Below are 12,500 nucleotides of genomic sequence, written 5' to 3' on the forward strand. Positions count from 1 at the left end.
CTGTGCTTGAGGCAACTTGGAAACACACACACACGCGAACACGCGAACACACGAACACACAAACACACACACACACACTATTCCCGCTGTGTCTTCTGCACGTGTGCCTCTGCATTGCACACACATGCCATCCTCATCTCTGCCCTGTGACAGGACACCAGTGCACACACACACACACACACAATATAAGTCTAAACACACACACTCAGCACAAATATAAACACACATACATACATACACACGCACGCACAAGACCTCGAGAGACGAGCAAGAACAGGGCATTCTGACGCTCCTCTGCTCCTTCAACTGAGATGACAGGAGAGCAGAGACACACACACACACACACACACACACACAGATGAAAGGATGAGGTTATGGTGTGGGGGATGTTTTATCTTTTTTCATCATTTCAATGATCTAAATGAAAGAAGGGAATTGCTATGATGATGATTACTGAAGATACAGAAAGAAAGATACAGAAAGAGAAATCTCATCAGATGAAAAAACAAGAGCTAGAGGTGAACTGCCACCCCTCATCTCATAAAACAGCACAGCCAGTCAGGAGGCCAACACACACACACACACACACACACACACACTTCCCTGCGAGAGATGCTGTTTGTCTGGCTGCCTAATCAGATCATCTCCCGACACACACACAAACGCACACACTAGCCTGGCTTAATTACGACAGAGTGGAATAGCGTGCGTGCGTGTGTGTGTGTGTGTGTGTGTATCCTCTACATTTAACAGCAGACAGCTAAATCCTCTCTTGTCTTCTCTTCTCCCTACCCTGGATTCCCTACCCCTCCCTCCCTCCCTCTCATGCTCTCACTCTTTCTCTCTCCCTCCCTCCCTCTCTCTCTCCTTCTCTCCCTCTCTCCCTCCTCTCACACTCTCACTCTTTCTCTCTCCCTCCCTCCCTCTCTCTCTCCTTCTCTCTCTCCCTCCCTCCCTCCTCTCACACTCTCACTCTTTCTCTCTCCCTCCCTCCCTCCCTCCCTCCCTCTCTCTCTCCCTCCCTCCCTCCCTCCCTCCCTGATGCTGTCCCAGATGTGCTGGAGGCCGACTGGGTCGGGTCAGTGTGGTACTGTGCTTTAGGTGACTCGCGCCGCCTGTCACTCAAATCTCTCCTGCCCCGTGTCTCACTGCCCTCCTGCGGAGAGCTGTTGAGCGCTCTCCAGGAATCGGACACACTGGCGTCCAGCAGTCCAGCAGGAACACTTCCCAACCACACCAATTTGTGTACGGCTACAATTAGAATCAGAATCAAAATCAGAATTAGAACAATCAGAATCAGAATTAGAACTGGAGTCAGAATCAGAACTGGAGTCAGAATCAGAATCAGAACTGGAGTCAGAATCAGAATCAGAATTAGAACTGGAGTTGGAGTCAGAATCAGAATGACTCTGAGGGCTTGGTACAGCCCCCCATTATGACATCACATCACAGAGAGGTCCAACCTCTGCAGTTTTACTGACTTCCTGTGTTTGTTTCTACAGAGAAAGTGTTTGTTTGTCAATATGTCAGTACTGACACCATCCCCGCTGATACACAGGCAGTGTCGTGTGTGTGTGTGTGTGTGTGTGTGTACTGTGATTGATTTCTCTCTGAATGACTCCTACCTGGCGATCAATATCAAGGCTGGTGGGCCACATCGACTTCCTGTGTAAGCCCAGCAGAGCCTCCCATTCAATCTCGTCCCACCCCACTGGCGTCTCGGCTCCACCAGCTCCAATCAAATTATCTCCAGATGCTTGCAAACGCGCTCGATGCAGAACAAGCTAACATCCTCACAAACAGCCCCCCCCCCCCCCTCTTTCTCTCTCTGTGAGTGGGCCATATCAGTCACTGACACACAAGCTAAAGCCAGGAGGACTAGCCTACATAACAGAGAGCTGTTGGCCACCTACATTACTGTGTGGAGGATCGTGGGTTGTTTGGGACGATGAGCTTTCAGTCTCTTATAATGTCCTTTAATGGACGCTGTTTTTTTACGCAGCATTTTGCCTAAAAAGAATATATTGCCCCTGATCCCCTGTGGTGCAGATAGGGTACTGCAGTGCACATAGCAACCTCTGCCTTCCCTTTCTGACGCGGACAACCTCTGCCTTCCCTTTCTGACGCGGCCACTATGGGATTCTACTTCTGTTGACTCACACTGCCACTGGAGCAGCTTTATGCTGGAGCTGCTGCTCAGCATCATGCCGTCTACAGAAGCTCCGACACCAGTGGGGTAGTCTAGTTAGCTGTAGTGGGTATACAGTGGGGTAGTCTAGTTAGCTGTAGGCTAGTGGGTAGGCTATACTGTGATCAACCCCAAATGTCAATAGCTATCCTTACCCATTTTAAGTGGGCATACTGAGATGGTGATGCTTTTTAAGTGGCTATACTGTATGGTATACTGTATTGCGTATCACGCAGACTATACCACTGTGTGACACTGACACACCTGACGGTTGGGGACTGTTCCTGTTGTTTCTCTTCAGTTTTGGGAGAATGTCTTTTCAGCGCGGAAAAAAAGCGCTGGTTGTTGTCTAGCCTGCACCGGAGCGCTCGTTCACTCCTTCTCAAACATTCCTCTCATAATCTGTCAAAGGCCCATTGTTCTAAATCTCCGCGTCTGCGGAATTCCACAGAAGGCAGGAATCCCGAATGCGTCGCCTTCACACGGGTCTCAGGCATTCCGCTTTGGTTTTCGCTAAATCCAATTGAAACGCTTTTGGCGACTAGACGGCTGATACATTGTAGGCCTAGTGTCACCTTCCAATGAGGGTGTCACTTTCGACTGTTGGGGGGGTTCTGTGGAACTACATCCTCTTGTTTTCACCTCACTGGAGGTCATGGGAACTGGGAACCTGCGGTGTGACTGTAACTCGGCTTTCACAAAAGTCAGCATATTTTAAGGCCACGGGTGAACGCGGGGAACAGAGGGGAAATTTGATCGATCACTCCCAGACGTAAAATTAGGGGTGACCAACAGGATGATGAATGTGCCCGTCCCCGTGAGACGTGATAAATCAGGTCCTCGCGGATGGGGAGGAAGTAGCCTGATTGGCCGATGAATGGGGACGGGAGAAGAAAACGACGAGCTCGTGAACGAGAGAAAGGCATGAGTACGGAAAGAGAAGACAGAGCAGTAATATGATTTGGCGTGTGCAAACCACGGCACGTGCTGCGGCTGGTCGTCGCGGGCCATGGGCTGACTTTGTGCACGAGCTCTAATACTATGAATAAGCTGTCAGTGAGAGCGAACGAATGACATCATTCTTCTCTGTAGCCCGGGCTGCGCGCGAGAGAGACTGCCTGCTTTTGTGCTCTTTGTGTCGTACTGAACAAAAAAAAAGAGTGAAAGTGGTAATTTCTTCACAAAAATGTTTTATTTTTAGTATTAGGCTACTATTATTATCGCACAACACTTGGCCACTTACTTCTGCATGACAACCAACACACCAGTTTCTCAACGATAACGTGTGTTTATTATAAGCCTGTCACACGGGATGAGTGTAACTTCTAATCGAAATGAGGTTTGTTCTTGATCTTCCGTCGTTCTTGATCAACAAATCTGCCCAAAAGCTGGGCCGCGCAGTAACGACTTCAGCCTCTCTTTTTTGGCACAACAAATGTGCGAGAGACAGGTGCAGGACGGACAGATGTAGGCTACGCGCACAAACACATAGCCTGCACACACACACACACACACGCGCGCGCTACATCATTGAAGTGATGACATACGGAGTTACTGGCAACAGTCACCTGCAGCACGCTTTGTCACTGTTCTTGGTAGCCTACCCGGTATTATAGGCCAGACTTACCCTGTTCCAGATCTCGCTGGTCGTACCACGGCTCGTCCTCCACGGTCTCAAACTCGTCCATCCTGTCCGCGCGGAGCATCAGGCTCCAGATCTCCGCTGACAAGTCACCGGCTCACGGCAGCAGCTACCGCTACTCTGCGGTCTCTGTCTCCGTTATTCGTGAAGTAAACACTCCCACCGTGCAGAGAGCCGTCTCCCACTCCCTCGCGCTGACGTTGTTTCTGCTGCCGTTTTCGCTGACACACCGGCCTGTTTTGGCCGTCACTCACCCGTTAACCTCCGAAAACCGACTGGAATCGCCCGTATGCAGCGACTGCGGTAGTAGGGATAAACCCGTTTTGATCGTACGTGCAGACTGCCTTTCAACACGGATGTGGCGGCCGCACTGATGCACTAAACGGCTCCGTTAAACGCGAGCATCTTTCTTTTGTCAGACCATCTCACCGACCACCTCCTCGCGCTGCTGCTGCTTGGCACGGACGTCTCACAGCCGGCGCTTTGTTGAGCTCCCGACAGCCTATTCGAGAGCACGAGCAATGACAGAGAGAGAGAGAGAGAGAGAGAGAGAGAGAGCGAGAGCGCCCGGAGAACTACCCCCCTCTCCAACCTCCCTTCCTTCCCCCTCCCGGCAAATACAAGCGGGCACCGCGCGCGCGCCCACGCACGCACGCACACACACACACACACACAAAGCACTCAATTGTTCGCCCAGTAGAGGAAGGTGGCAGGTAGCAAAGAACAAGTGTATCCACAATCATAGGTTCATTAAATTCTCTAAAAATGAAAACCAGCGACACAGCATTAACAGTAGTCGTTATACTTTATTATTTTTTTTAGCTTATTTTGCCCCAAAGCTACACCTGAAAAGAAACTCTATAAACAGAGATCTCCAAATCATACTTTGTCCTTTCACCATCTGGATACAGACAACAGTCAAATTTAAAGCAAACAAGAGTTTTTGCAGCCATTCATTATTTTATAAAAATAATTTCATGTTCACCTGATCACACTCTGGCAGGGTCTAGCAAGGTGAGGATTACAAAGACAATCCCGTCCTGGGATCCTCTGAACAGGGCCTGCACCCCCCCCCCAACACACACCCACACACAAAAACACACAGCAACACACACATAGCTGGGTCAGTCAGTCTGTGGCTGTTGGGGTTTCTTGGGTGGAACGGTGTCGAGATGGACATCTTATGAAGCCCATTTTTTACTTTACTGGCTTTTCTCTGGCCAGTGTGGAGCTGGACATTGGTTTTCTGAACATCTCAAGGACTGAACATCGCAAGGACTGAACATCTCAAGGACTGAAAACAACTGCCACCCATAGAATGTTGGTGTGTGTTGGCATTGGTGGGGTGTGTTGGCGTTGTTGGGATGCATTGGCGTCGTTTGTGTTGGTGGGGTGCATTGCCGTTGGTGGGGTGTGTTGGTGTGGTGCGTTGGCGTGGTGCGTTGGCGTTGGTGGGGTGCATTGGCGTCGTGGGTGTTGTTGGTGTTGGTGGGGTGCATTGGTGTTGGGGTGCGTTGGCGTTGTTGGTGTGTGTTGGCGTTGGTGGGGTGCGTTGTTGGTGTGTGTTGGCGTTGGTGGGGTGCGTTGTTGGGGTGTGTTGGCGTTGGTGGGGTGCGTTGTTGGGGTGTGTTGGCGTTGGTGGGGTGTGTTGTTGGTGTGTGTTGGCGTTGGTGGGGTGTGTTGGCGTTGGTGGGGTGCGTTGGTGGGGGTGTGTTGGCGTTGGTGGGGTGTGTTGGCGTTGGTGGGGTGCGTTGGTGGGGTGTGTTGGCGTTGGTGGGGGTGCGTTGTTGGGGTGTGTTGGCATTTGTTGGGGTGATGTGGCAAACACTGTAAGAAGAGTTAAGAGGCGTTATGGGGGTGTTTGGGCAGCAGAGGAAACACTGCCACCACTCAACCATAGGGACAGCACAAACATGCTTAACACATAGATCTCTCACACACCACACACGCACACACAAACAAACATGCACATACACGCACGCACAAAGCAGCAGAGACAAAACACTCATTCACACACTTACGCCTGCGTGCGCACACACACACACACACACACACTGACAGCAGCACAAAGACACCACTCCTCTGACATTTTTTTTTTTTTGGGGGGGGGGGGGGGGGGGGTGGAAACTGTTGTTGCAAGTAAAGCCAGTAAACATTCATCATATCTGTACTCTCCACTCATTTACACTGAGGAGAGATAGCAGCAATGACACAGTGAGAGAAAGAGAGAGAAAGAGAGAGAGCGAGGGAGAGAGTGAGAGAGAGAGAGAGAGACCCTCTGTAATACAGACCTCAGTCTCACATGAGGAAAATCTTTTTCAGACACACTATTTTTATCTGTTTCACACACACAGAGCAAGTGTACGTAATTGTTCATGCGTGTGTGCGTGCGTGTGTGTGCGTGTGTGTGTGTGTGTGGTGTGTGTGTGTGTGTGTGTGTGTGTGTGTGGCTTGCTCCAGTTCACATGTGTTTCAGCAACTCCAGTAGTTGCGTTCACTACCTGAGGGGACATAGTTTTTTCCTTGTGTGTGTGTGGGCATAAATGTGAGTATGTGTGTTTGTGTGTGTGTGTCTGTATTCCTATGTAATGTGTGCGTAATTATTATGTGTGTGTGTGTGTGTGTGTGTGTGTGTGTGTGTGTGTGTGTAATTATGCTGAGTGTGTGTGGTCTGTATTCCTATGTAATGTGTGTGTGTGTGGTCATCTATCCTCTGATTGGTTGATGGGCATCTCCACTCTGAGGAATTCCCAGTCGCTCTCTCGCTCACAGCGTCGCACCTCACTGAAGAAACGCTTAATCAGACGCTTCGCCTCACACTTCACTAAGGAGACACACACACACACACACACAACAAAGTTATTCAAATGACACAAATGCACATAATGTAATATAGTCACCATTTCCAGTAAAATGTGGATCAATTCTATCTATTTCAGATACAGCAGTAGGAATTATACAATTGAAATTGTTAACGCAACAAACACACACACTCTCTCTCTCTCTCACACACACACACACTCTTTCTCTCACACACACACACACAGACACACACTCTCTCTCTCTCTCTCTCTCTCTCTCTCTCACACACACACACACACACACACACACACACACCCCTACCTTTGACCCTGGAGAGCTGTCTGGTCTCTGTGAGCAGGTGTGAGAGGTGTCGTGCGAAGGCCTTGAAGAGCTCCTTGGTGGCGAAGCGTCCCCTGCTTGTAGTGGGGGTCCAGCTGCTTGACCACCACGTCGGCCGCCTCCTTCAGCGAGGCCGGGCATGCTGGGGCGCGCTCGCCCGCATCACTTCCTGTCTCGAAGCACTGCTCCTGCACTCTGGGGTTAAAGGTCACGCGGCGGCGGGCATCACTAGAAGGACGAGGCCGTTTGGAGACGGGCACCAGGGGCCTCTGGAGACTGAGGAGGAGATGGCAGAGAAATCAGACACACACACACTCACACGCAAGCACACACACACACACGCAAGCACACAGACATACGCACAAGCACGCACACATGCACACGCACACACACAAACATACACACAAACACAAACACAAACACACACACACACACACACACACAAGCCTATGCAGGCGCTCACATACATTTATTGACAGTCAACCGCAAAGGAATATTCCACCTTTTTATAATATTCCACATTTTTATCTTTTAGTCTTTTCCACTTTGTCCACTATGTAAACGGCTCTCTATGCCTTGCTCTGTGTGGAGTGAGTTCTTCTGACCAGATGACGGGCCCAGAGTGGGTGGAGGTGAGTCCGTCACTGCCGAGCAGCTGAAATCTGACCTGCACTGTGTTTTTATCGCTTTTCAGCTGAGCCCATTTCAGACAGAGGGCAAACAGGCACATCGGACTCAACTGCCCCTGTGCTAGGGTATTTAAACAGGCACATCGGACTCAACTGCCCCTGTGTAGGGTATTTAAACAGGCACATTGGATTCAACTGCCCCTGTGTAGGGTATTTAAACAGGCACATCTGATTCAACTGCCCCTGTGTAGGGTATTTAAACAGGCACATCGGATTCAACTGTGTTTGTATTGGGGAATTTATGTTAACAGATTGGACTTATCTTCCCCTGTGTGAGGTATTTATTAAAACAGATCACAAACATCTGCCCTTGTGTGGGGTATTTAAACAGGTAGATCTGACTTATCTTCTCCTGTGTGGGGTATTTATTAAAACAGATCACAAACATCTGCCCTTGTGTGGGGTATTTAAACAGGTAGATCTGACTTATCTTCTCCTGTGTGGGGTATTTATTAAAACAGATCACAAACATCTGCCCTTGTGTGGGGTATTTAAACAGGTAGATCTGACTTATCTTCTCCTGTGTGGGGTATTTATTAAAACAGATCACAAACATCTGCCCTTGTGTGGGGTATTTAAACAGGTAGATCTGACTTATCTTCTCCTGTGTGGGGTATTTATTAAAACAGATCACAAACATCTGCCCTTGTGTGGGGTATTTAAACAGGTAGATCTGACTTATCTTCTCCTGTGTGGGGTATTTATTAAAACAGATCACAAACATCTTCCCTTGTGTGTGGTATTGTAGATCTGACTTATCTGAGAGTGAGGACATTATTGCGTGTGTGTGCGTGTGTGTGTGTGTGTGTGTCTTCATGTGATGTGGAGAAAGAGATGAGATGTACCTCTGCTTCCTGCTTTACTTCGACCTCCCTGAGAAATGAGGAGACAAAAAAGAGAGAAGGATAGAGAGAGGAGAGGAGGATAGAGAGAGGAGAGAGAGAGGAGAGGAGGAGAGAAGAGAGGAGAGGAGGAGAGAGAGAGGAGGAGAGAGAGAGGAGAGAGAGGAGAGGAGGAGAGAGAGAGGAGAGGAGGATAGAGAGGAGAGGAGGAGAGAGAGGAGAGGAGGAGAGAGAGAGGAGAGGAGGAGAGGAGGAGAGAGAGAGGAGAGGAGGAGAGAGAGAGGAGAGGAGGAGAGAGAGAGGAGAGAGAGGAGAGAAGGAGAGAGAGAGGAGAGGAGGAGAGGAGGAGAGAGAGAGGAGAGGAGGAGAGAGAGAGGAGAGAGAGGAGAGGAGGAGAGAGAGAGGAGAGGAGGAGAGGAGGAGAGAGAGAGGAGAGGAGGAGAGAGAGAGGAGAGAGAGGAGAGGAGGAGAGAGAGAGGAGAGGAGAGAAGGAGAGAGAGAGGGAGTAAGAGAAAACAGTGAATGGTTATGTGTGGGGGAAGAATGGTGTTCTTAATACCTTCATAAATAAATATATTCATTGGTACACACACGCATGGCAGAAGACCTTTTGTAAGATTTTTGTCTCACTCTACCACAAACAAACACGCACACACACACGCACACACACAGAAAGGAAAAGTGTGTGTACCCATTACATCCCACGGCAACAGATCCACCTCCAGACTCCTCCCCTGTCGCTGGACTCGTCTCCATGGAGACCATCCCCAGGGCATCCCTCTCCGTGACGACCGTGTCTGGGAGACCAGTCTGGACACCGTTACAGCTGTCCCCCTCACTGCCCCCAGTGTGTGTGAGTGTGTCTTCCTCCTGCTTCACCTGGACAGTGTGTGTGAGTGTGTCTTTCTCCTGCTTCACCTGGACAGTGTGTGTGAGTGTGTCTTTCTCCTGCTTCACCTTGACAGTGTGTGTGAGTGTGTCTTTCTCCTGCTTCACCTTGACAGTGTGTGTGAGTGTGTCTTCCTCGTCCTTCACCTTGACAGTGTGTGTGAGTGTGTCTTTCTCCTGCTTCACCTTGACAGTGTGTGTGAGTGTGTCTTTCTCCTGCTTCACCTTGACAGTGTGTGTGAGTGTGTCTTCCTCCTCCTTCACCTTGACTGTGAGTGTGTGTGTGTCGCTGTGTGTCCGAGTGTGTTCACACGTGTCTGGTTCTGCCGGTGAGCTTGTGTGTGTGGCTGTGTGTGCGTCGTTGTTTGTTTGAGAGTGAGAGCCAGTCCATGAACTGATGGTAGAGGTGGTGTGTGTGTTCGAGAGTGTGTCTGACTGTGAGTCAGTGTGTGTGTGCGCGTGTGTGTCCTTCCTTTTGAAGAAATCGGAGATGCTGCGCGTGTCTTTGGCGGCCTCAGCCAGTTTATGCTGCTTCCTGGTTAAGCCCCGCCCCCTCTTGCTCGGACTGCTCTGATTGGCTACCACGGCGCTGGCCTTTGTGCTGATCAAGGTGGTGACCTCTTTAGGCTCCGCCTTCACATTTTTCCTCTCAGGCCGCCAAACCTCGTCCTTGTCTTCTCTCTGATTGGCTGAGACCTGTGGCTTGTAGGAGTGGTTTGTGTGGGCGGAGTCACTTTGGGCTTTGAGAACCTCACTGGCTGTCTGGAAGGGGTTGGACGACCCCCTGAGACCCGCCCCTACACGCTTCCTCTTCAGCTGGTGAGATAAACACACACACACACACACACACACACACACACACAGAACAAGACGGTGACTCAGAGCAAGAGCGATTAATGATAGTGGCGAAGTGCGATTGGTTCCTGGTATTCCAGCGATTTGGGGAATTCACCAAATTCCCAGTGTACATATGGAGCACATTCAAAATCACCCAAATCCCAGGAACCAATCACAACTGCTGATCTTGTGTGGGGCGGGCTTTATACGATGACAGACAGGAGCACCTGAGCTCTGGCGTTGGACACAACCAATAGAGTGCCGAAGCCATGACGCTGCGTTGTCAAGGCAACAATTTCACTGGATCTAAACAAATCGATCTAACCATAGTATGACCATAGCGGTGGCTTTCTAAATCTATTTGAATAGTTTGGCAACGTTTCCAAGACGTTAGTATATTTTTGTACACTGTAGGAAACACATACTACAACATATATTCATACAAACACGATCAAATTCGTGACTACAGAGTTTTATTTTAGCATGGGTTTCCTCCGTAAAAGAGACCTGCATGTAACTGCAGCATGCGGTTAAAATCCTTAAATTCACGGACGTGTCTTGGCTTTATTTTTGAGGCAAAAAGGTCGCTCTTAACAGCAGTCAGCATTTGATAAGACGTGAAATAACAACTGTCTACTCAATTTAAACCCACTGCGTTTACAAGAACAATGAGTCAGCAGTCCCTCTGAAAGCACTTGGGAAGACAGTGGTGCTAGCCACACACACACACACGGCACTAAGATTGGCCTCAGTGTGTGTGAGAACCTGCTGTTTTCTTAACGTCTTTGTCTAGGGCTATGATTAGGTGTGTGTTGTCATGGCGACTGTGTGTTTCTTACAGAGTAGATCTGTGACGCCGGTGTGAGGTCGTACTGCTCCTCTGTCGCCGCCGAGGAAGAGGAAGAGGAGGCAGCTTCATCGCTGGCCTCGTTTGGTTCAGTTTTAACTGTACAGCTGCTTGCACTTCCACTCCCTGCCACCGGGGGTGCTGCTGCCCCACTGGCCCCTTTCTTCAGCTCGCCCACCTGAGCAGCAACCACAGAACAAGAACATGGATTAGCATTTATTACCATTAAACATCACAGTGACGTATCCAAGGGGGCAGGCGAACGTTCGGAGAGTGTAGACACTATCGGAGGCTCTGAGGCTAGGTGTCGACCACTTCCAGCTAGCATTCCGTTGAAGCCCTTTCATTTTGCCGTCACTCTGACATCAAATAACGCTACATCTGAAGCGTTTTAAGCCTTTATATGAACCTTTTCTATTTTCGGAGAAATACAACATTGTGTGATTGTCGTTATAACCTCGTAACTCACTTTACGGCTGAGAAATAAACTTTTGTCCAAAAAACAATGCTATCATGACGTAATCATACGTACTGAGCGTGAGCCTTAGCGTCGCACAGGAGCAAAGTAACCGTATATTTTGGATAAGAAACTCGAAGGCAGTCTGGGGAAAAGTCCTGGGTAAGATATTTAGGAAAGCATCGAGGGGGAAATAATAACGTGATGTTTTGATGGGTTGGCACTACGTCAGAACAAATCCCGACCAAAAGCTGCGCTCGAACTCACAGCACGCTGCACGTTATTAATTTTCTTAGCACGGCTACCAGACCAGTTACTGTGTATCAGTCCGTTGCTCGACGTCATACGTTTCTCTCTCGTCTGGACTAAGGATGCGCAAGAACTGAAGTCAACCAACAGGAAATGGGTTCAAATTTGCTTCACCCATCTCATTCGAGGTCTATGAGATGGCTCTGTCCATATCATTTACTGTCTATGGTCGTATCCCACATATATGCTTGGAGAGGTATACAAATATATAATATAAATACAACATAATCAAACAATCAAACTTAGGGAGGTTGTTTTTCCTTAAAACCTATTAAACCCCTATTTTAATCCATTGTACATTGTCCAAGAAAGGTGACACTGAGAGGTTGTTTTTCCTTAAAACCCATTAAACCCATAATTGAATCCCATAATTTAATCCATTGTACATTGTCCAAAAAAGGTGACACTGAGAGGTGAGTAGTGTCCAGCAGGGGGCTCCACTGAGCGGAGACTCACCCTCTTTAGCACCGCCGCCTTGTACAGGTTGGACGTCTTGCAGGACCTGAAGACCTCGTGCTCAATGTCCACAGCCAAGGCCACTATATCAGAACTGAACAGGGCAGGCGCACACACACACACGTCCACCCAAATACACATACACACACATTTTCAGTCATTACCAAAGCCGCTCTGTAAAAAAAAAAAAAGTTGACTGATAAT

General features: G+C 49.1%; 2 protein-coding genes and 1 long non-coding RNA gene across 3 annotated transcripts in view; all 3 read right to left on the reverse strand.

Moving 5' to 3' along the window:
* cdr2l (cerebellar degeneration-related protein 2-like) overlaps positions 1–4,425 on the reverse strand; it is a 15,472-nt gene extending 11,047 nt beyond the window's left edge. Inside the window, exon 1 of the mRNA XM_042083099.1 lies at positions 3,816–4,425. Within this exon, the coding sequence (XP_041939033.1) occupies positions 3,816–3,894 (79 nt within the window). The 5' untranslated portion in view covers positions 3,895–4,425. The remainder of the gene's footprint in view (positions 1–3,815) is intronic.
* Positions 1–12,500, reverse strand: part of LOC121700216 — a 1,725,899-nt gene that overhangs the window by 1,371,946 nt on the left and 341,453 nt on the right.
* The window catches only part of LOC121700316, a 9,731-nt gene continuing 1,847 nt past the window's right edge, over positions 4,617–12,500 (reverse strand). The window contains exons 2-3 of the long non-coding RNA XR_006027179.1: positions 10,172–10,174; positions 4,617–5,762 (exon numbers count right to left, since the gene is read on the reverse strand). This is a non-coding gene — a long non-coding RNA (uncharacterized LOC121700316). The remainder of the gene's footprint in view (positions 5,763–10,171; positions 10,175–12,500) is intronic.

The sequence above is a fragment of the Alosa sapidissima genome, chromosome 24 (genome assembly GCF_018492685.1).
Source record: "Alosa sapidissima isolate fAloSap1 chromosome 24, fAloSap1.pri, whole genome shotgun sequence".
Classification (NCBI taxonomy): domain Eukaryota; kingdom Metazoa; phylum Chordata; class Actinopteri; order Clupeiformes; family Clupeidae; genus Alosa; species Alosa sapidissima.